Source organism: Hippocampus zosterae, chromosome 16 (assembly GCF_025434085.1).
Source record: "Hippocampus zosterae strain Florida chromosome 16, ASM2543408v3, whole genome shotgun sequence".
NCBI lineage: Eukaryota > Metazoa > Chordata > Actinopteri > Syngnathiformes > Syngnathidae > Hippocampus > Hippocampus zosterae.
The window spans coordinates 10809820-10832342 of record NC_067466.1 but is presented as its reverse complement, the minus strand read 5'-3'; the positions used below and the strand labels follow the sequence as shown (position 1 = coordinate 10832342).

Sequence of the window (22523 nt, the reverse complement as noted above, 5' to 3'; positions counted from 1 at the left end):
AAAAAAACAACATAGTATATTATGGCGTTTTTAGCCGAAAAAAAAACAATAGACATAGTGTAGTAAGGCTTTTTTGCCGAAAAAAACTACATAGTATAGTATGGCGTTTTTAGCCGAAAAAACCAACCATGTATAGTGTGGCGTTTTTAGCCGAAAAAAACAACCATTTATAGTAAGGCGTTTTTAGCCCCAAAAAACGACCACGTATAGTAAGGCGTTTTTAGCCCGAAAAAAACAAGAATAGTAAGGCGTTTTTAGCCTGAAAGAATGACATCGTATAGTATGGCGTTTTTAGCCGAAAAAAAACAACCATGTATAGTAAGGTGTTTTTAGCCAAAAAAAACAACATAGTATATTATGGCGTTTTTAGCCGAAAAAAAAACAATAGACATAGTGTAGTAAGGCTTTTTTGCCGAAAAAAACTACATAGTATAGTATGGCGTTTTTAGCCGAAAAAACCAACCATGTATAGTGTGGCGTTTTTAGCCGAAAAAAACAACCATTTATAGTAAGGCGTTTTTAGCCCCAAAAAACGACCACGTATAGTAAGGCGTTTTTAGCCCGAAAAAAAAGAATAGTAAGGTGTTTTTAGCCCGAAAAAACGACATTGTATAGTATGGCGTTTTTAGCCGAAAAAAAACAACCATGTATAGTAAGGTGTTTTTAGCCGAAAAAAACAACATAGTATATTATGGCATTTTTAGCCTGAAAAAAACGACATAGTATAGTAAGGTGTTTTTAGCCCGAAAAAACGACATCGTATAGTATGACATTTTTAGCCGAAAAAAAACTACCATGTAAAGTAAGGCATTTTTAGCCGAAAAAAACAACCATGTATAGTAAACTTACTATACATCGTAGTTTTTTTTCTCAGCTAAAAACGCCTTACTCTACATGGTGTTTTTTTTCAGCAAAAATACGCCTTACTATACATGGTCGTTTTTTTCGTCTAAAAATGCCTTACTATACATGGTAGTTTTTTTTGGCTAAAAATGCCTTACTATAGATGGTAGTTTTTCTCAGCTAACAACGCCTTTCTATACATGGTCGTTTTTTTTCACTTAAAAACGCCTTCCTTTACATGGTCGTTTTTCTCTGCTAAAAACGCCTTACTATACATGGTCGTTTTTTTCCGTTAAAAACGCCTTACTATACATGGTCGTTTTTTCGGGCTAAAAACGCCTTCCTATACATGGTCGTTTTTTTCCTCTAAAAACGCCTTACTATACATGGTCGTTTTTCTCCGCTAAAAACGCCATACTATGTTGTTTTTTTCGGGTTAAAAACGCCTTACTATGTATGGTCGTTTTTTTCGGCTAAAAACGCCACACTATATGTCGTTTTTTCGGCTAAAAACGCCATACTATTCGATGTAATTTTTTTGGGCTAAAAATTCCATACTATTTTATGTCGTTTTTTTTTCGGGCTAAAAACGCCTTACTATACATGGTCGTGTTTTTCAGGGAAAAAAACGCCTTTCTATACATGGTCGGGTTTTTTCGGCTAAAAAAGCCTTACTGTACATGGTTGTGTTTTTTTGGCTAAAAATGTCTGCTAAAAACGCCTTATTATACTATGTCGTTTTTTTTCGCCTAAAAACGCCATAGTATACGATGTCATTTTTTGGCCTAAAAACGCCTTACTATACTATGTCGGGTTTTTCCGGCTAAAAACGCCTTACTATACTATATCGTTTTTTCGGTCTAAAAATGACTTACTGTATGTACATGGTCACTGTTTCGGGCTAAAAACGCCATACTATACTATGTCGTTTTTTTCGGCTAAAAACGCCTTACATATAGTTAGGTATACATAGTGGGGTTTTTTTCGGCAAAAAAAAACACCACCTTACTAAACACGATCGTTTTTTTCATCTAAAAACGCCTTACTATATATGGTCATATTTTTCGGCTAAAACGCCTTTCTATACATGGTTGTCTTTTGGGGCTAAAAACGCCTTTCTATACATCGTCACAAGAAAAAGCTTTGCTGTACAGTATATTTAAGCTCTGCAGATAAAAGCCGAGACCTTTCTCGGAAAGGTGGTTGCATCCCTCAACTTTTACACACTTAGCATTCTTTATTATACATGTAATTATAAATGTATATGTACATAAATATCCATATACATATATGTCCATATAAACACATACATATACATACTGTATACATGTGTATATATATATAAACTATGTAGTTATACTGTATACACACATGCACACACACACACACACATACATATATATACAGTATATATACCTGTATATACTGTATTTTTTTTTACATAATTATATCTGTATTAAAAGCATAGGCATTCTTCATTGCAGCATAATCAATTTATTACTGATCATATGCAAATGTATGATAACTAAAAACAATCAACCTTACATTTCCCAATTATTCTACATTTGCTCGTATCGTGACATAGAACCTTCCTGTCGGACTTTATTTAGTGGAGTCATCTTGTATATGTAAACATAGTAATACTCAGGGACAGGAAAGAAGGAGGTTATCACCAGATTAAAAATTAATCTGAAAAAGAATCCAGGAAAAGATGGTTACAAATCATCTACGACATTCTGATATTGAAGTGAAATCATGTCTCCATTAGCTGAGCCGTTTTACACATCAGAATCACTGCCATCCAAAAGTAACAGCAGGGGTTCTATTCCATTCACTTTAGACGTTGTGGGCGCATTAGCCTTCGTGATGAATTGGATAAGCAGAGACTTGATACGACCCTTGTGAGGAACAAAAGATGGATGGATATGTTTTGGGTTGTTTATTTTTTTTGCTTACTTTATTGATCCTTGAAGGAAGTACACTTCCCCAGTTTGCTCCAGTGACAACAACAGTGCAAGACCGTACAAAAAACATGAACAAAAAGCTAAAATACACAGCCAATGCAAATAAACATTATTTAAATAACCATAGAAAATGAAGTATTATAAAATATATCCCTGTCGCGCTTAAAGCATGAGAGCAATGCACAAAATCGGAGCACTTGAGTTTTCCCCAAAATATTAAGGCACGTATGATGGAAATCATCACATGGATGAAATGGAAGGAAATGACCAAGTTGGTCACATTAAAGTCCTTGTTGGAGAGGTGAATCAAAAAAGTTGAAATGATTTAAATACTCGATAAAAAGCTGGCGCACCAGCAAGACCCCCGTCTTCAGTTATTTGTTGTTTGCTGGTTTGCAACAGAAGTGGTCGCCCCCTGCAGCTCTTGATTCCGTCGCTCGCACAAAATGGTCTGGATGTGCAACGTGAGCTGGAATAAAAGCATGGGAGGCATTCATTGCTTCTACGCTCACTCACGATACCATTTGAACTTACTGATCGCTGCTCTTCAAGAACTTCGGCATAAAAAGCCTTTCTCCGTTCCAGCTCCTTTGTGTCAGTTTGTTTCCACTGCATGGCCTTCATCTTGATCAGTTCCAAGGGCATTTGTGGATTCTGGCGTGACTGGAACAGAAGTGAGCACAGCTGTTTTGGAATATTGGTCATGAAAGAAGCACGGAGCATTCTTTACATGAGAAATTCTGGTGTGTTCCATCAAACTGCGTACATTTATTTCCAATGGGACTGTTTCTTTTCACCAATCACTTTCCAATTTGTCCTCCGTGATGTAAGCATTTTTCCATCCTGATTGGTTAACCACAGTAAAATTTATGACCTCGTGTGCGAAATCTGCACACAAAAATCCATATCTTTGTGTGTGATTATATATTATATTTAAATGTTGTTTCGGTCATGGCATTCGCCTGAAGAGCTACAGACAACGTGGCACTCTTTCGTGCTGTTCTAATGCACTTTTGTATCGAGTATTGTTGGTTTCCAATGCTGCTAAATGGAAAAATGTACATTTTATATTTTCTTGAGCGAGTGCTAACTAAAATCACTCGTTTGAAAGGGACAATACTCTTGACTGTTAGAAAAAAAACAATGGGGAGATCTCATTGCATGGAAACATTGCAGAAAATAGCACAAATAGCTATCTTCATCTACCGGTAATCAAATCAAAACTTGTCCTTAAAACGCATTATTTACCGTCGTCATATGCTCTACCGGTTGGTTGAGGGGGTAGTTAAGGGGTTTTAAGGGGTGGAATAAATTGGGTGAAAGCACTGAACTGAAGGCATAGGTTTCATTTGCAAGACCCGCCATAGAATTTGATCAACGTTAGATATTTGTCAACATTTTCCCCCAAACATTTGTTCAGTGTAATTTGGATTGTACCGGATCACGTTCATGTTCCTTTCATTATTAACGAAAATTGCAATGACTCACCACATATTGCAGGTATTCCTGAAGGGGGTGAGACGTCATGGTCTGCACGGCCTGGAAGGCGGCGGCTAATTTTGCTCTGCTTTTGTTCAGCAAGTGCTGCGAGCACACGTGTCGTGTTCAGTCAAATGCAAAAGCAAAAAAGGTCACTGGCCGGAAGATGAAGCAATATTTACCATCAGCTCTTCATTGGACTTCATGTTTAAGGTGTCCAGACTGATTTTCACTGGGGCGCTGGCTGTGTGAGACTAACACAAAGACACATCGTTATTAAAAAGGGAAATGTGTAACTGTGGTAAGCTGCTGCTGGCTGAGTGTATGGCTCATTACCTCAGCCTGATACTCAGCCCAGGCATCTATGCGTTCCGCTTCAGTGAGCTCCTCCTCTTGTTTATGGTCCAGCAGAGACGCATGCTCGTGGTAGCTGACTATGTGGTCTTTACACTTCTCCAGAAGCATCGCCAGAACCTGATCCTAAACAAGACAAACGGTTCAAAATGATTACGGAGTCAACAAAGCAAAACGACACCATTTCAGTTTAAAAATTGGTTACCTTTGGCAAGTCGGAGGTCTTTCGCTTCGTCGTCCTGGAATGAGGCTCGTCCAGCAAGTCCGGCTCAAATGTGTAAAGTTCCGTGAGCTCGGAGAGCGTGAAGTGTCTCTCGATCTGCTGCTGATCCACCACTCGGTAGGACAAAGACTGCTTCGTCACCTGCCGATCGTAGATTTTCTCCTCCATTGTGCCCTACGCGTCAACATGCACACGACCAAAGACACATTAACGGTGACCTTGAACAGCGATTGGCACGTGACCACAGTGAGCTCACCTGCGCCAAGAAGCGATACACGAACACCTGCTTGATCTGGCCGAAGCGGTACACTCTGTAGATGCTTTGAATGTCACAGGAAGGATTCCACGAGGCGTCAAAGATGATCACCCTGTTCGCAGACACCAGGTTGATGCCCAGCGAGCCGGCCTTTGTCGAGATGAGAAACAACCGGCCGCTATCGGGGAGAGAAGATTTGCGTCACATTCGTCTCAGTGTGTGTCAAATGTCACCGTGTAGTTTAGCAATGTAGTAAATGGGGGTAGGGGGGGGGGGGGGTTCAACTGTACCGTGCATTAGTGATGTTGTTGAAACATTTAGCCCATTTTGTCCGTAATGCAATAGTGGTAGAGCCATCCAGGCGATAGTAGTCCAGGTTTTTAATCCAGCTTCTCTCTGTGTGAAAACAGGCGCCATATTTAGTGTAAATGTAGGTGCAAATTTACAATGACCAAATCTTTTTTCACTTCACAGGGGAAGTGCTGGATGTTAGGCTCGTTTTTGGGACTCAAATTTGGGCTGACAAACACAAAGTCAAAAAGTAATGGGCCCAAAAAGTTCTCGACTTGAAAAAGTTACGTTTAGGAGACTCCAAAGTTAATGTACCACTGAAAACGTTCCCAAAAATACATACCACCTTCCGATGAGTCCTTTCTTCTCCGGTGAGAAACTGTCAGGAAACTCTCAATCAAGTTCAAAGAGACCAGGGACTGACTGAAAACAAGTCTGAGTAAAGAAAAGAAAAAAAAGGTACCGTCTTTGCACTGCGCAGATGTGGGAGGAAAAAAAAAACCAGACACGTACACTTTATCGTTCAAGGCTTCAGCCATCCTCAGGATCTCAAATAAGAGCACCAGCTTGCCCGAGTGCTCCAGAACTTTGGCGTCGTGTTGAGACAGCATATTTTTGAACCAGCACGGGCCTGAGAGGGTACAAGTACACACAAGGGGACATGAGGAAGAGTATTTGCGAGCTGCTGTTGTCTCGAGTCTGACACTAAATCACTCTCGGTACCTGTTGACGCCGAATGAGCAACATTTGTTGAAGCGGTTTGGGTTGGATCCTTGGTGGTGCGGTCGCTTGGTCCGCTACGGCACACAAAAGGACTTTAGTGTTGTACAACGCCTCATTCATTTATTAATTTACCTTTCCATGAGTGGAGCACCGGTATCGTTGTTCTTTACCAAATGTGTCTATCACGTAAACAAAAAACAGATAATTAGGAACAATGTTGCATAAAAATGTGTGAAGTTTTGCGTTCTTACTCTGAGCTTTTTTTCTTTGGCCTTATAGCTGAGTTGAAGGCACCATGGATGAGTCCAAACCCGGCTGAGGACCTGAAAATCCTTAAACAGGTTTGCGCCAATCTTCATTTTTGTCGTGCCGATAACGTTTCCCAAACCTGAGAAAACAGGCCGAAACTTAACCTCGATCATCATTTCAATTGCAAAATAGGATCAACTAAAACTGTTTTATTGCCATAAGTTCATTTCTTGGGATATTTTATTGTCGTAGAAAATTTTATGAATGACAATAAACCATCATGATCCATAATCAGTTTCGGATCTTTTTTTTTTTTTGCCATGTCCACTCACCACTGACATGCTGCAGATAATGGTTGTACAACTTATACTGAAGTGGAGACACCCTGACTGCGACCACATACTCGTACTTGGGAGGCAGAAACTCAGTCAGCTCGGAGTAATCTTTCCTCTACAGGAAAAAAAAAACAAACAAAACAAAACAATGTGATTGCTGAGGCAACAGGAAAGGATATATCCAAACTAGTTCTTACTTGCACGCATCCGCTCAGCATTGCATGGAGGACGTGTGCGCGCCTCTTCATGATTCGAACATCTCTGGGCGTGGAGTCGGCGCACTGGCCATTCTGGATGGGATTGACAAAGCGGTTTCGGAACTCTCTCAGTGAGCCCAGGAGGTTCCTTTTGATGAAGTTGACCATGCAGTGGTCTGTGGACAAAACACAAAGACACAAAACACATAAACGAGCTTTCAACCTGCATAGATTGAGCGAGTAAAAAACAAAATCATTAGCCGGCATTAAAGAATTCTAAGCAAAAACTTAAATCTTGAAATGGATTCATTGTCGCATTCGCGTAACGGTGCTGCAAACTTACACTCCACCAGATTGTTTTGCAACGGCGTGCCAGTTAGCACCACTCTCCGCCGCGTCTTGACAGCGCCCACGGCTTTGGAAATGTTGGAGTTGTCGTTGCGCAGAATGTGCCCCTCGTCGCATATCACAAAGTCTGGACCTGAAGATGTCCGAGTGGACAAAGCACCCTCAGAAAACACGTTTTGAAGTATCCTGAAAGATGCAAAGTACTCCACCTGGATCCACCAGTAGGTTTTTCAACTGCCGCTTTAACGTGTGATCGTCCAGTTTGAGGGACAGTGAGAGGTTTCTGTACATGTCGTAGCCCATAATCATCACGCCTCCAGAGGTGTGCCACCTCTGCAGCGCGCAGAGTCGGTCAGCAAAATTCTTCATGGTGGCCAGCTCGGTGACCTGTCATGTAATTTATATTTGGAAATATTAACCATACGAGGATGCGTGTGCTCCTTTGCCGGTTTACACGTGTGTCATCTCATACCTTCACGATATCTTTGCCTAACTGCTTCTGCCATTTGTTGAATTCGCTCACCCAGTTGAGCACAGTGTTGAGAGGACACACGACCAAGGCCGTTTTAAAGTGCAAGTTTTTCGACCGCAATACCGTGTGCAGGAAAGCAACCACCTAAAAAAACTGATATGAACCAACCTGTGGATTTTGTGAACCGTTTTTTTTTAACTTTACAACCAATGGCTCGATACCTGCAGAGTCTTTCCCAGGCCCATACAATGAGCCAGGATGCAACCAGATCCTGGACAGGAGTTGGCCTTCGTCACTGACTCACAGCAGTTGTCCCAAATGAACTGGACTCCTGTTGATGAGGACCGGGAGAAACAAAAGGATTTTCTGAGTCACGGCAGTTGGAACACCTGACATGAGTAATGCTTCAAGAGACATCTAATCAGCTGTTATTTCGCCCACTATGTGGGCGTGTTACCATGTTGGGTAAGCAAATGTATCACGGGGTTCGCACACGTTGACATTTCATTTTAGCTTGTATTATCGTTGTTTTTAAATGAAATTGGCATTGACCGACCTCAATAAATCTTGGAAGAAATAAAAATGGGCCACAAGAGGGCGTTGATAATCTCATTTCTTTCAGGTTGCCTCCATCCATCCATTTTTTCATTCATTCATTCATTCATCTTCCGAGCCGCTTGATCCTCACTAGGGTCGCGGGGGGTGCTGGAGCCTATCCCAGCTGTCTCCGGGCAGTCGGCGGGGGACACCCTGAATCGGTTGCCAGCCAATCGCAGGGCACACAGAGACGAACAACCATCCAAGCTCACATTCACACCTAGGGACAATTTAGAGTGTTCAATCAGCCTGCCATGCATGTTTTTGGAATGTGGGAGGAAACCGGAGCACCCGGAGAAAACCCACGCAGGCCCGGGGAGAACATGCAAACTCCACACAGGGAGGCCGGAGCTGGAATCGAACCCTGTACCTCTGCACTGTGAAGCCGACGTGCTAACCACTGGACTACCGGGCCGCCTCCATTTTTTCTTTAATGGTAATTTCGTTATCCTCACGAGGGTGGCGGGTGTGCTGGAGCCCATCCCAGCTGTCTTCGGGCGGTAGGCGGAGGAAACCCTGAACTGGTTGCCAGCCAATCGCAGCGCACACATAGATTTGAGCTTACGTTGACAACTTGGGACAATTCATAGTGTTCCATTAACCTGCCATGCATTTTTTTTTCTAATGCGGGACGAAACCGGAGTACCCGGAGAAAACCCACACAGGCACGGGGAGAACATGCAAACTGCACACCCTGCACCTTTGCACTGTGAGGCGGACGTGTTGACCAATTGGCAACCGTGGAAATCTAACAATACTGTATACGTAGACCAACGATTTAAATGTGCGCACTCACCGTCCACTTGGTGAGGCTTGAGATTCGTCACGAGGTTCCTGTGCACCTGAACTAGAGGTCTCTTGGTCTGCTCATCCTGATCCAGAATCAGCTTGGTGGTGACAGACTCTTGAGACATATCGACGATTGTCTGGAACGCAACATAGGAGAGTCATTCGTGACTGCAATGAAAATCGATTGTTTGTGTTTAGTACCTCTCGTCGGTCCTCCATCAGCTGTTCCCTAATCGCCAGTCGTCTGCATCGCTCCTCCTCCTCTCGCAGCGCTTCCTGAGTCTCAGACCGGAGATTGTCATCTTGGATGATTCTGCGGATTTTTTTGCGTCCTTTGGGCGTGCCTGAAGTGTTGCTAAGATCACCTTCGGCAATCTCTTGCTCGCTCTACTCCAATGTAAAGAAGTCATGTAGGACATCAAACTTCTCCTTGCCGGTGATGGTGACCGGTCATCGCTACGGTTACCTCCTCACTGGTGTCAGACAACAAAATGCAGGTGATCGCGGTCTTGCTAACAAATGGGAGGGACTCCTTCTTGACTTTAGGGGGTGAACTGGAAAAAGAAAATGACACGGGATACACATGTGCGGTTCCTACCACTTCTTCTTACCGCAAAGCATATTGAGCGGTTGTGAGTCCTTTGCCAAAGGTGCAAAGCAAAAGTTGTGAATAACGTACATTCATTCATTCATTTTCCGAACCGCTTTTATCCTCACTAGGGTCGTGGGGGGGCTGGAGCCTATCCCAGCTGTCTTCGGGCAGTAGGCGGGGGACACCCTGAACTGGTTGCCAGCCAATCGCAGGGCACACAGAGACGAACAACCATTCGCGCTCACACTCACACCTCGGGACAATTTTGAGTGTTCAAACAGCCTGCCATGCATGTCTTTGGAATGTGGGAGGAAACCGGAGTGCCCGGAGAAAACCCACGCAGGCCGGGGAGAACATGCAAACTCCACACAGGGAGGCCGGAGCTGGAATCGAACCCACGACCTCTGCACTGTGAGGTCAACGCGCTAACCACTGGACCACCGGGCCGCCCAATAACGTACATGTGATGCCTATTTTTATTTTCATTAATTTAGTTTTTTTTTAATAATTCTCGTTATTATAAGTGGGTTGTGTATAGAATTTTGAGAGGAAAACTTGAACTTTATTCATTATTGGCTAAGGCTGTGACAGCAAAAAGTGAAAAAAACCCCCAACTAAATAGCGCTAAACTTCTGCAGAGTACAGAATGTTCGGCTGTTGATCAAATATTCTTGTCCTGTTAAAAAAAAAAAAAAACAGTCCCCCCGCCCCATTTCTTTTTATACCTTTCTAGCTTCTCTTCCTCCTCTGACTCACTCAGCTCCTCGCTCACTCCAAATTCTTCCAGCTCCGATGAGCTATTATCAGTAACTCCGCTCTCATCATCAGCTGGACATAAAGCACGCGTCACGTTAAGAAAAATTCCAAGACGACACGCAAAGTCGGCGCTCCACGTGTGAGGTGTCCTTACTGCTCAGCTCCTTGGGGGTGACTCTCCTCTTCTTGTCTGCCTTTCCTGCTTCATTCCCAGATGCTGCCTTATTACTTCCTGCGCTCTCATCCAAGGTGAGTTTGTGGCGCAGCAAGTGGTGCTGCCTCAAGTTGGGCCCCCCGGTGCCAGCGTCAGAAGACGACAAGGTTTCCCCTGTGGCAGACATTCGAATGACTACATAACCAACGGGGAGTTCTCAGACTCCCAAGTAGACATCACTTTCAACAAAACCTACGTGACTCACCGTTGTCCTCTTGTCCGCATTCTTCACTGGATTGTTTAAATTCCCTTTCAGGCTCAGAAGACGACTCGGCATCCCGTGTTTCCTCATCTGACGATAATTCATCGAACGATGAGATGTTGGCATTGATTTGGGCCAAAAGTATTTTCTTAGCGATTCTTTTAAAAAGTAGAAGAGAAGGACAAGGTACCTCACATTCATTTCATGATCAGTAACATCAGCTTCAGCTGGAAAATTCAATATGAAATGGCTATATAAATACTGCAAGGCAAAGAGTATCTCAATTCGAGTCAGTCAGACCGGTTATTCGTAAGGGGCCCCCGGACAAAGCTGAAGTAAGTGTGTGAAAGTCAAACATCAATCAAAACAAGAATTCAAAGCTGGAAAGGAGAACTTGCTGACACAGAGATAGTTTGACAAGTGAGACAGCAGAAAAAGACGGATCAGACATTTTCAAGAGCCGGATACATTTATTCGAGCAAGCAAGTTGTATGCACAGATGCCACCAAAACACAAAGACATGTTCTTAGGAGTACGCCCATATAGGAGCAGGATTTTCTCTTTTTTTTATCACATCATTACCGCTTGCATTTTTTTTAACCCTCATAACACACTATATTGACAAATGTATTGAGATACAAGGCAATTACGCCTACAAGGGGGGGGGGGGGGCTAGACTTGGTCTCCCGCCCCTTTTTAGCCATACAGCTTCAACTACTCTGGGAAGACTTTTTACGTGTATATTAAACATGATATTTTCAAAAATTCATCCAGAAGGATATTTGTGAGGCACTGACCTCCGAGCTTCTGCTTTGTGCACATTCGATGAACTCGGAATTGTCCCAGAATATCTTAAGATAAAGAATTAAGTTTCAGGGGGGGAAAGAAGGGTCGAGGGCCAAGCCCCTATGGGTTCATTAGAAGGATACAACTCCTGTATTTTGTTGATCACCAAATGTCCTCTGCCATCACATTTACAACTACAACGTATAAATAAGGACTGTACAAGGGTAAGCCATGTAACGTCGGATCTCTACACTATACAATGAAGCGGGATTCACAAAATCACCGTTTATATTTCACATGTGAAAATGTTTTTAAAAAAAAAAACAACAACAAAAAACGATGAGCTTGAAATGTAATGCATTGTTTTGGCGATCAGTCCAGCGCTGTATTCAAGACAAGTCAATCCAGAATGAAGCATGATGTGTGGGACTTCTTCCAGACTTGGTCTCAATTGTCCATCCCATGTCAAATCGCTCAGAAATCCTGACGCTCTCACGCAAGGCCCTAATCTAAAATTAGGTCATCGACATGGCTCACTAGAGGGAATGGAGCAGCCATCTTCACCGAGACGGAATCCAACATGTTAATACCGCGAAGCGTCACAATGTATCATTTTAGTGGGCCGATTCCAAAAAGAGCACCAGTTGAAGTATTTTTTTTACATGTTTTGGCCTCAGTAAGCACAAACAATGTGATCTTCACATTCTTGCTGACCATTTTACAAGTGAGCCAAACAATAAGTCACGTCACGTCATCCTTCCTAACAGCACTACATTCACTGCTGTGCTGTCAGAAAATCCGACCTGGAGAGAAAAACACGAGAAACAAACATGGGTGTCATTAAAAAAAGGACACAATCGGAATTTGGGTGCTTATAAATGTTGTTTCACAGCCCACTCTCAATTCTCAGATGTGCAACATTGTTATTTCTACTTGGAAGTACTGACCGGTGACATTTATTCGTAACACAAATTGTCTCCAACTTCAGAGAACTGCCACTGCGTTCTCTGCAGCGTGTCACAATTGAAAGGCAGTCAAAAAGTCCTCCATTTCAAGAAGCTGTACGTTAAGCTTTAGAAAATGGTCAGCAGTAATGTTTATCTGTGCATAGAAAGTGGGGTAAAACATACAAAAATGCTAATATGACTTGTGTGGGGGGGGGATAGGTTGAAACATGACTGGTGGCATACAAGTGTTCTGTACGGTAACCACGGATTGCAATTACAGCAGCTCACTTGGCTCACGAGCACAACTGACTCTTTCCAGCTGCTTTGTTTTGTTTTTTTCCTACATGGGGGGAGGGTGGGGGGGGGCCACAGCGAAAAGCCCTTCTGAGTCAAACGCCGGCTTCGGTTTCAACTGCGTGAGCCCGTATCACACCGCAGGGCTTGGCCTCGAACTCAGTTATACAACTCCATTCGTCTCTACATAAAGCAACGTGGTGACAAATATCTCAACACCTCAGCAGAGCAAGGACTGCATGTGCGTGAATGAGACCAACTCTATTAACATGTATTAATAATGCTGATCAATATTTCAAAATGACGGCAAGCGCGACTGGGTACAAAAAGTGAAATCCAAGAAAGCATCGGTACAGTAAGGGAAGAGCGTTGCTCCTCAAAATTTTGTCATGTTTAAATTTGTGCTTTTTCAAAATGTCCGGGGGTCATTCCACATCGGTACAAGATTGCAAGCAATTTTGAATGCCACCAAAACCACCCTGATTCAAGAGGCGGAAGTCAGAGGTCATTTATGATACGCTTTGTTGACAGTGCTCTATTGCACTGGTTGTGACCTTTTTGGTGGGGTGACGAAAGGCAAGCCATTAAAATAAAGAGACTAAATACCAGTTTTTAAAGCATTATGTCACAATCATATTTATTGTTCATTATGTTGGCAAATACCAGAGGCTTTATGTTGACTTGATGTTAAACTTTGCAAATCCAAAGCGTCAATCTGCATGCACCACAAACTACATCTTTGACAAACAGATGTGATTTGTGCCTACAAAGAGTTGCATGAATCATCGTTGTTTTCAATGCGGGGGGTGTCCCCCAGTTATTTATATGACAAGACTAGGTTTACCACAAAAGGCTAAGTGATGGTAGGTTTTTTCTATCCCAAAATAAAGTTTCAATAATAAATGTTTCAACATGGGTGTTCGACACAAATCAATGGAGAGGCAGCTTAGGTAAAATACGTTACCGGCATGTTTCGGGCCACATTTAAGGGGGCCGGTCAAATGGAAATACATTTAATGTTTTAAAGCAAAATCAGTTTGGGGGGAGACAACAACCTAAAGTGGATGTTCTGACATGCAAAACACAACCAGCAGCCTCTAGATTAATTAGCGATGTTTTTTTTTTAAATGAAGGAACCTCTCGCCTTCTCCGCTCTAAGCAAACTTGTGTAGTTCCCCCACGAACAAGCGCACGCAAGAGGCACACAGCGATGCGATATGCGCCTGATCGGTGGTTATTTCATCTCCCCAACATACAAATTCGTCTGTGCATTCCTCACTGTATTGGCCTTTTCGCACTGCACTTGTTTTCTCTTCTGCGGAGCTGTACACAAGAACGATATCAACGTGGAGCAAGTTTTTCCATATTTTGAAGCGCTTGCCAACCAGAAAGTAACAGGAAGGTGTTTCCTGTTACTTGGACCATCGCTTTGAGCACTCCGATATCACTCCGCCAGCTCCTCTCCTATTGGATGCGCCTTTTGGCATCACGGTGGCACTGGCTTTCAAATGTAACAATTTTTACATATAAATAGCACATATAAAAATGTAGATTAATTATGGGTTCCAAGCAAAAAAAAAAAACAAACTACAAGTCGAGTTCAGATATGGTGATATCAGACAAACGGTTGCTTTTTTTTGGACTGCAGTGTCAACATTGGAGACGTCAGGGGCCTCCATGTTTGGGTTTACCAAAAACACACACGCACTGAGCAATATTTTTTGACTCACATCACCCACCTGAACACAAAGTGGGTATTACTGGAACCTTAAAACTCAGACTGATCATGTTCCTGCCAGCTCAGTGGCCAAAGACAAAGAACTCAGGCACCTGAGACAGGCCCTCAAAACTGGTGGCTATGACCAGAAAGTCATTTCTAAAAAGTGGATCGAGTTCCACAAGGAACAAGCGCAAGGTGGATGAAGAAGAAAAGAATGAAACGTCTTATAAGACAACCTGAACAGTCCAGTTACGGGAGAGTCAATGCTCGGAGAATGAAATTACCTGGACGAATGAGAATAATCACAGGCATCTTTATTCAGTAATATATTTAGAAATTTGATATGTATTAACCTAAAATTAAACACTAACAACGGTGATTTATGATTCAGTGCGGGATCGAAAAAGTCTGAATCAAGAAGGTGAAGCATTTTCGTTTGAGTCTTGCCAATAATTGCACATAACAAGCAATGTTGTTAACATTTCAAGAGATTTTTTTCAATAAATAAAGGAAAATCGGCTATCGATTTTATTTATTTATTTTTTTAAAGACTGATCCAACAACAACAAAAATCAGAAAGGCAAGATTTAAACGGAATACTTCACCTTTGAAAGTATGTCACATTTGCATCAGTTCAAGGTGCTGCACACAACTTTGTCGCAGGCTTGATTTTTTGACCTGGTTAAAATACTTTTCATGGCATATGAACCGTCTGTCTGTCACACATGAACACGTTGGAATATAAGGCAACAAACAGTTCCGCTTTTAGGACATTGAACTACAAGCTTCTTGCTTATCTGCCTGGAGCAATCAATGTACCGTACTGGTCCGAATATAAGACGGTGTTTTTTGCATTGAAATAAGAAAAAGTGCTGGTCGTCTTATATTCGGGGTCGAGACATTATACCCATTCACGACGCTAGAAGGCGCCAGATATCATTGAAGCGAATGCTGAACTCGACTCCCAAGGCCAAAGCGAACCCCTGTCACGAAGAATAAAAATAAAAATAGGTGGTAGCACGAAGAAGAAAAATAAAAAAATTGCGGTAAGAAAGAGAAGAAAATAATAGAAGAGATAACAGAAAATGGAGAAACATAGCGACAATTGGGAGAAAAGTGGGCCAAAGATCGGCCAGGCTAACCGGCAGCTGAGGAGAAGTTGTGGTGTAAACTTCAAGATGCTTTTTCTCTCAAATATATTGTTATAATCATTTGTTACAGATGTACTGTAATTATTTTCTGTATAAAAATGTATTTGGTGTTCAAAAAGTCTTTTTTCAAACTTGAGTCTTGAAAAAGAGGGGTCGTCTTATAATCAGGGCCATCTTATATTTGGGCCAGTACGGTATATGATAAAGATATACATTTGAATGAATCTTTATGGAAATAATACAGCCCTAAATGTGTTCTTTTAGAATGTGTATTTGATTTCCGGGGCTCTGCTGCAGCTACGTTTTGGTCGCGCGCGAAAAGACCGCAAGTGACTCTTGATGGCATTGGAGTTGGTGGATTTAGCAGCGGGTTTGCTTCTCGGACTTGCAGTCTTTCTGCCAAACCTTGGCTGTTTTACACACTCTACTTCCAGGCTTTTAGAACCATACCTATTTTCAGGGTCGTCGTCATCCCCTGTTGCCCTAGTGGGCCCGGCTTGATCCTCACCGCCTGCAAAATAAAAAATTAATAAGACACAATAACGAATGTGAGAGTGACTGCTTGTGTGTCCATATGTCCCGCGATTGGCTAGTCACTGGTCCAGGGTGTGCCCTGCCTCTCGCCCAAAGTCAGCGAGGATACGCTCCAGCACACCGACGAGCCGAGTGAGAATAAGTCAGCAACCAGAGCTAAAGCACTGCATAAAGGGTATGCTAATGTTAGCATCAATACTAGTTGTCTATCCTATAAACGTACCGACCCAGCAGTGGTATTTCTTACCCCCATCATATCGTTTCAGCACAATTATAACCCTGACCTGATGTACTAAATACCTACAAATCCTATCAAGTTTTGCCAATGATGAGTGGAACCGTGTCGCGGAAAAGGGGCACCACCGTTGTCACACTTACCAGACGATGGATGGAAAGCTGCTGGTCCCAGTAACGCCGCATCTTCTGTGATTACTTCCATCTTATGATGGTCGGCGTCACTCGCAGAGTCATCGTCATGGTCGTCCTCGCTTGATGACGATGTGCTCTCCATTACTTCCTGGGGAGCATGAGTCTTGTGCTTTCTGGCCTCCGCTATAGCCTGCTGTCGAGGAAACCCTTCCGTTTCGCTCTTGCCGATAGACCTCAAGGTCTTCAGGTGCTGCATTTGAGTCGTTGGTTCTTGATGGTCAATGGAGGAAGCCGTCCCCCTTTCCCATCGAGTCTTAACGGCAACAGGCTCAGACTCGGGCGAACGGTCCAGCAGCATACGTTTCCGGCGAATCCTCTCTGGCGAAATCGGGGTGTTCTTGGTGAGCCAGAAGAGACGCTTCTTGGCCACTTTGCCAGACGCTGGACTGCCATCATTGTCATCGTCGCTCTGGTGCTCATCGGAGCTTTGAATCATAGCGACTCGCTCAAGGAGCACCGCGGGTATTTCATCCGAGTCAGAGTCATCTCGGGTCTGGCTTGGACTTTGTTCTTCAGAGAATTGGGCGGCCGTTGAACTCTGCCGTGCCTCGGGGTCCGACTCGCTCTCGCTGTCTGCTGTGGAGAGAGACTGTTTACCCTTGACGTCGCTGGGACGACGCAACGGTGTTGTCTTCACACGGGGAGACCTCCGACTGCCTTGTTCCTCTTCGAGGTGGAGTGACGTGCTCGGGTGGTCCGCGCTCATTTTACTCTCAGCAACAACCATCTCTTCATTTCCGTGCGCATCTTTTCCATGAAACATCTCTTCCACTGTGTCTTTTGGAAGAAGCTGTGCATCTGAGCAGGGCTCCTGCATCACAGGCACTGGTGTAAGTTTGACCACTAGCTTTTTGGTCATGTTGAGACCACTTTGAGGAAATTGTGGGTCCACTGTCTGAAGAGTCTGTCCAGCATTGGGGAAAGGCAAGTTCACGCTTTTACTTGTGCTTACAACATCAGCGAGGACTCCCTTTTCCACATATTCATCTGCCGGCTTCGGCAACGTATGTACGTTTAAATCGCCGGAGACCTTCGGGTCCGCTTCGATGTTAGGTTGGGGCACAAAGTCATTGCTAAGTAACTCCTCCCAACAGCTGGAGACGTCCAAGTCGCTGAACTCTTCTTTAAGGCTTTCCTCGAGTGCCGCAAGTGACAATCGGATGGATTTCACCACTGTCAAATATGACTTCAAGTAGAGGCTTCGAACACCTTGTTTGGTCTTTGTTGCAGTATGAATGAAATAAATAAAGTTCGTGTTCACATTGTTTGTAGAGTCTACTAAATGTTTCACCTTGGCAGTCATATCCTTAGAGACATTTAAAGTGTTGTAGTTGAACACAACGCTACTATCCATGCCGTTGTGATCCCAGTTAGCAAAGGGAAGGATTTGAGGTCGAGGCAGCATGCCATAAAGTTCCGATTTCCCCGTCTCGGCTCGGTTTCTCTTGCGTTGCTGTTGCCACAGATGCTCCATGTTCTCCAGCACGCTGTCACAGGCCATCACCAGGCCAAAAAGGGGCTCTGGGTTACACACATAGCAGTACCATTTGCTCTCCAAGATACCAGAGAGTTCCTTTCGTCCCAAATTTCTCAGAATGCACTTCTTGCAAAAAGCATTGCTGCAGAAATCACAGCAGATGAGGTTCCCCCCTTCTGCGCACCAACTGCATAAGAGGGGGGAAAAAAAGGGACAGAGGGTAAATTTGAAACTTAACACCTAAAAATAAAGACCGTTTATTTTCCCGTTTGAATCTTACCGACACTGCTCATCCATCCCATCGCCATCTTTGCTGATGTCGTCACTTGAGTAATATTTGTAGCATGACTGTCAAACCAGAACGGAGTGAAAAATGACAAAATATTGGACGAGAATAACCGAGCTCCGGGGTTTTAAAAGGAACATGCACTGTAATTCCATAAATCTGTCAAATCTGTTTATGTAAATATTTGATGATGAAAACGCATCCAAAATACACAAGAGAATCCAAGCAGCCAAACGGCTAACTCAAATTGCTTAGTAACATCAGGAATACTGATGCACAAGGTGAAATATGCAGAAATGCCCCCCAAACCCCCCAAAAAAGAAATATATTTCTGACTCACCTTGCAAATGAGTACTTTGAGAACTGGATGGCGAATAAGGGAGTCTCTCTGGAAGTGGTTAACCTGTCGGCCACAGGCAGTGCAACTGACAATTTCCAAATGTTGGCCCCCTGTAGAACCCGACAATAATATTAACGAGAAGATATGGTTTCATATGTGGTTGGCAGAAGAAAGAGCTTGTGTTGTTGTTGCGACATTTGTTACAACTTTGTGTCCACCGGAACTTGACTGACCTCCTCGTCTCCTTGAAAATTCTTTCCGTAGCATGTTACTTTTCCGGCTGCAAAACTCCGGACCCCTGAAGTCATCTCTGCCATTATCGACAGGTTCAGGTCGGACAAGAACAGTGCCTGGGCAAATCATGGCAATCAAGTCATTACACTGTAACATTACAAAAGAAAGGATAAAACGTTTACATTTGTCTAACTGGATTTCCTCAGCACCGATGAGATAGACAGTGTTGTTGGATTTTACAGGAAGAATTTATAACAAACTGTATTGAATTGAAAACTTGCACAGAATAGTGTTTCAAAGTAATGTGGAAATAGATGCACCTTTAGGAAGGCTGGTGACATCTGGGTGGCCATTTGCACCGAAGGGGAAATCTACATTGTCGCTGTCGTTTGAGTCTGCAGATTCGTCCAAGCCAGAATGTTTTGTAACAACAGAAGGTTTTCTGAAATATTGAGGAAGTAGTTAACACCGAAAGCCAGTTTCTCTTCCATTTGGGCCATGTGCTGAGCATTTCGCATGTAGTTCTTCTTCACCCACCTTCTAGAGAGTTTTGTGTCCACAAGCGCCTACAAAAAAAGCAAAGTGACACTTTTAAACTGCTGTGCAACAGTTTCGATACTAGCATGCTATAATAGCAATAATAGTGGTCAGTAATTAGCCAAATCATTTATTTCACTCTATCAATCTAACCTATTCTATGCCCTCAGTTTGTCCATGAATATGTTGAGCACCACTTAGCGCTTTATTTGTTTAAGGGGGACATATTATTAAATTTGACTTTTATATTGTTGGCATACAAAACGTTTGGTCTCTGAATTCCCAACCATCAAAAGTGAAATTGAACAGCAATGTAAACTTTTTAATCGCTGCCTTGTTCCACAACTGAGTCAATTAGCAGTTTCTATGCACATGACTTGCCCACTATCGTGGGTTAAGATCTGCCATTTTGAAATGTGTTTGGTGATGTGTTCGCTGCATGCACATCATTTACTGATCTGCACAAAAGAGGGATACAGCAGGAATTGGGTATTCTCATAAGATTCTAGAATGTTTGTGAAAAAGTTGATTACCCCAGTTGTCATGGTAACAAAAATTGAACTCTACATCGTATAAGTGGGCAGGTGGAGCAGTGGCTCACTTTGATACACAACCCCCTCACCCCCTCCCCCAACAAGTTATTTTTACTCGCATCAAGAATGGATGGTAAATGGTAAATTGGCAAATTTCACCTTTCTGTAATTTGACCTTTGATTAGGACACCTGGGAACTGTTTATGCTTTAAAAAAGGAGTATTATATGTCCTCGAATACAATGGATGTGATTTCCCTGAACCATTACCACTGCATGTTGCATTACCTCCATCATAGAGGAGGCTGCTGAGTTTCCCACTGAACCATTCCTGATAGTTACATCTGCAAATGTAACATAAAATGTCAACAAGCATTCCGACCAATGTTACACAGTATCAAAGGATGAATGGGTCGTGATTTCACCATCAGAGTCAGCTGATCCGTTGCTATCCTCATGCGTAGAATGGGCCAGGTATTCATGTAGTTTGTTGACCAATACATTCAGTTTGCTTGTTGTAGTACTGCAGCCAAAAGAAATGTTTTATACAGCCATCTGTTTGAATACTAAATACTCAAATATCTAGTCGTCAATAACAATATTAATGGAAAATCCAAAAAGAAAGAGGGTTGTAGAGTAATTAAACTCCAACCTAGGAGATAGATTTATAATCAGCAACGTGAGAAAGTAAGAGTTTAGTTGAGTCAAGAAATTTCTGATTTTGACCATTGTATACACGTTTAGAGAAATGCGATAATACCACCAACAACACTCCTAATAACAAAGTCGAAATAATATAAAACAAGAAGAAATGTTTTTTATGCATATTTCAAACGAGGCACCAACTGCGCCAGAATTATTCAAAAACTTAAAAGGTTTATAGCTTCGTTCTGGCTGCTACATTGTAGCGAAACTAGCATATCGATATTCGCCATTCTTGCTACGATCGTACGACGCAGTGGTTTCTCCGATTTACCTCAACATCGCTGCAACATTTGGAGTATTGTGTTTTGTCCTCACCTCATCTTTTAAGCATACCAACAATGTAGAGGTGCGCTTATTTGGAGGGCAGCATTAAATAAAAAGAAAACAAAAGAGCCCCTTTTTTTTCTCTTTCGTTTTCAAATGACGACTTTGCTTGTTGAAGGTTTTACTACTTTATCGCCCCCTGTTGGCTCGGAATAGAAGTCATAGGGCTGTTGAAATCTAAATTGTAGATGGAGGAACTATAGTTAGTCGCTGATAGGTTAGTGGTACATTCGCCCGACTTGTGTGCGGGCGGCGTGGACTGTTCCTAAATTGGAAGTAAACCTTAATTCAGAGGTCTCAGCGAGACGGCAACGAAAACAACAGAGGAACAAGCAAGGACAAATCTTAGGAGGAATGAGGGACAGAATCTTATGTAATATTTCAAGTGGAAATAAACTCAAACATGAGCAACACTGGGAGTTCCCAAGTGTCACATAAAGTGAATGATATTAGTATTGAAATTATACATACATGCATTCATACATGTACTGTATGTGTGAGACACCCACAACTTCATCATATAATATAGAAACATATCGGAATAGAATGAGATAAATTCAACGGAGAAAAAGACAAAAAAGCCTGGTTTCCCAAATAAAGTAATTGACCACCAGCTGCAAACATTTCCTCTTGTTTTCATAGTTAAATAAAACATCTTTCAAGATGAAACAATTTGAAATTTTAACAGGGGTGAAAAGATAAAAAACCCAAGGTTTTATTCTCTTGTCAAAATCATGTGGCTTTGAACATTTCTTCAATAACCTTGATGTCCATGATTTCTGGCATATGTGTAGCTATGCAGACTCGCATTGCTGGGGTGTTGACAACCTGCCTCAGAGAGAAACAATTTGCTGTTTTCTATTGTGGAATTATTGCCAGTTGTAGGGAACTCTCTTGTGGAGTTGCCCTCTGGAAAGATTTATAGTCTTTCAAAGTCAATGACAAAATGTCACAAAAAATATGAATATTGAAATAATGATGAGCTTGTCTGTCTTTATTTACAAAGTGACTTCATGTTTGTTATACCTTCTGCTATCTTATGAAAGAGCATTTAATTGCTCTGTCATTCTACATCGATGGCCAAGTTAGATGTAGTTATTAAATACAATTTGGACAAAACTGGATTCTTTTCCCATGGCATCTGTGATAATCTCATCCAACCGTACTGTGCCAGCCATGGCATGCAGGTTGGGAAGTACTGCTTGTTGAAATGATGCAGGGTGATGATCAGAAACAACAGTGGGTGCAGATAAAATAAAAGGTCTTCATAGACAATTTTTGCACAAGGGAAACCCAGAAGACAACACTTGAAATATTTGCCAATCTAATCCTTATGTAAAATAA

At 42.5% G+C, this 22523-nt stretch overlaps 1 protein-coding gene across 4 annotated transcripts; it reads right to left on the bottom strand.

Annotated features, from left to right (window-relative positions):
- Window positions 1-2388: 2388 nt before the first annotated feature.
- Window positions 2389-21340, bottom strand: LOC127588666 (transcriptional regulator ATRX-like). 4 transcript variants are annotated; one of them, XM_052047473.1, is made up of 35 exons: window positions 21127-21309; window positions 20576-20673; window positions 20439-20494; window positions 19620-19648; window positions 19403-19524; window positions 19082-19198; window positions 18849-18958; window positions 18503-18570; window positions 16695-18409; window positions 16233-16293; window positions 10879-11042; window positions 10623-10796; window positions 10438-10540; window positions 9587-9674; window positions 9322-9507; window positions 9128-9257; window positions 7956-8065; window positions 7735-7878; window positions 7472-7649; window positions 7258-7395; window positions 6915-7090; window positions 6715-6832; window positions 6385-6521; window positions 6266-6312; window positions 6134-6207; window positions 5924-6041; window positions 5754-5845; window positions 5410-5515; window positions 5120-5297; window positions 4846-5037; window positions 4623-4766; window positions 4469-4540; window positions 4296-4391; window positions 3342-3470; window positions 2389-3276 (listed from the first exon to the last, which is right to left on the bottom strand). In XM_052047473.1, the coding sequence occupies exons 1-35, from the start codon at window positions 21132-21134 to the stop codon at window positions 3178-3180; spliced, it is 5577 nt and encodes a 1858-aa protein (XP_051903433.1). In that variant the 5' UTR covers window positions 21135-21309; the 3' UTR covers window positions 2389-3177. The 4 variants fall into 4 exon arrangements, with proteins under 4 accessions (XP_051903433.1, XP_051903435.1, XP_051903434.1 ...); XM_052047475.1 differs by having other exon boundaries at window positions 2390-3276; window positions 21171-21340; XM_052047474.1 differs by having other exon boundaries at window positions 2390-3276; window positions 5757-5845.
- Between the last annotated feature and the right edge of the window lie 1183 nt (window positions 21341-22523).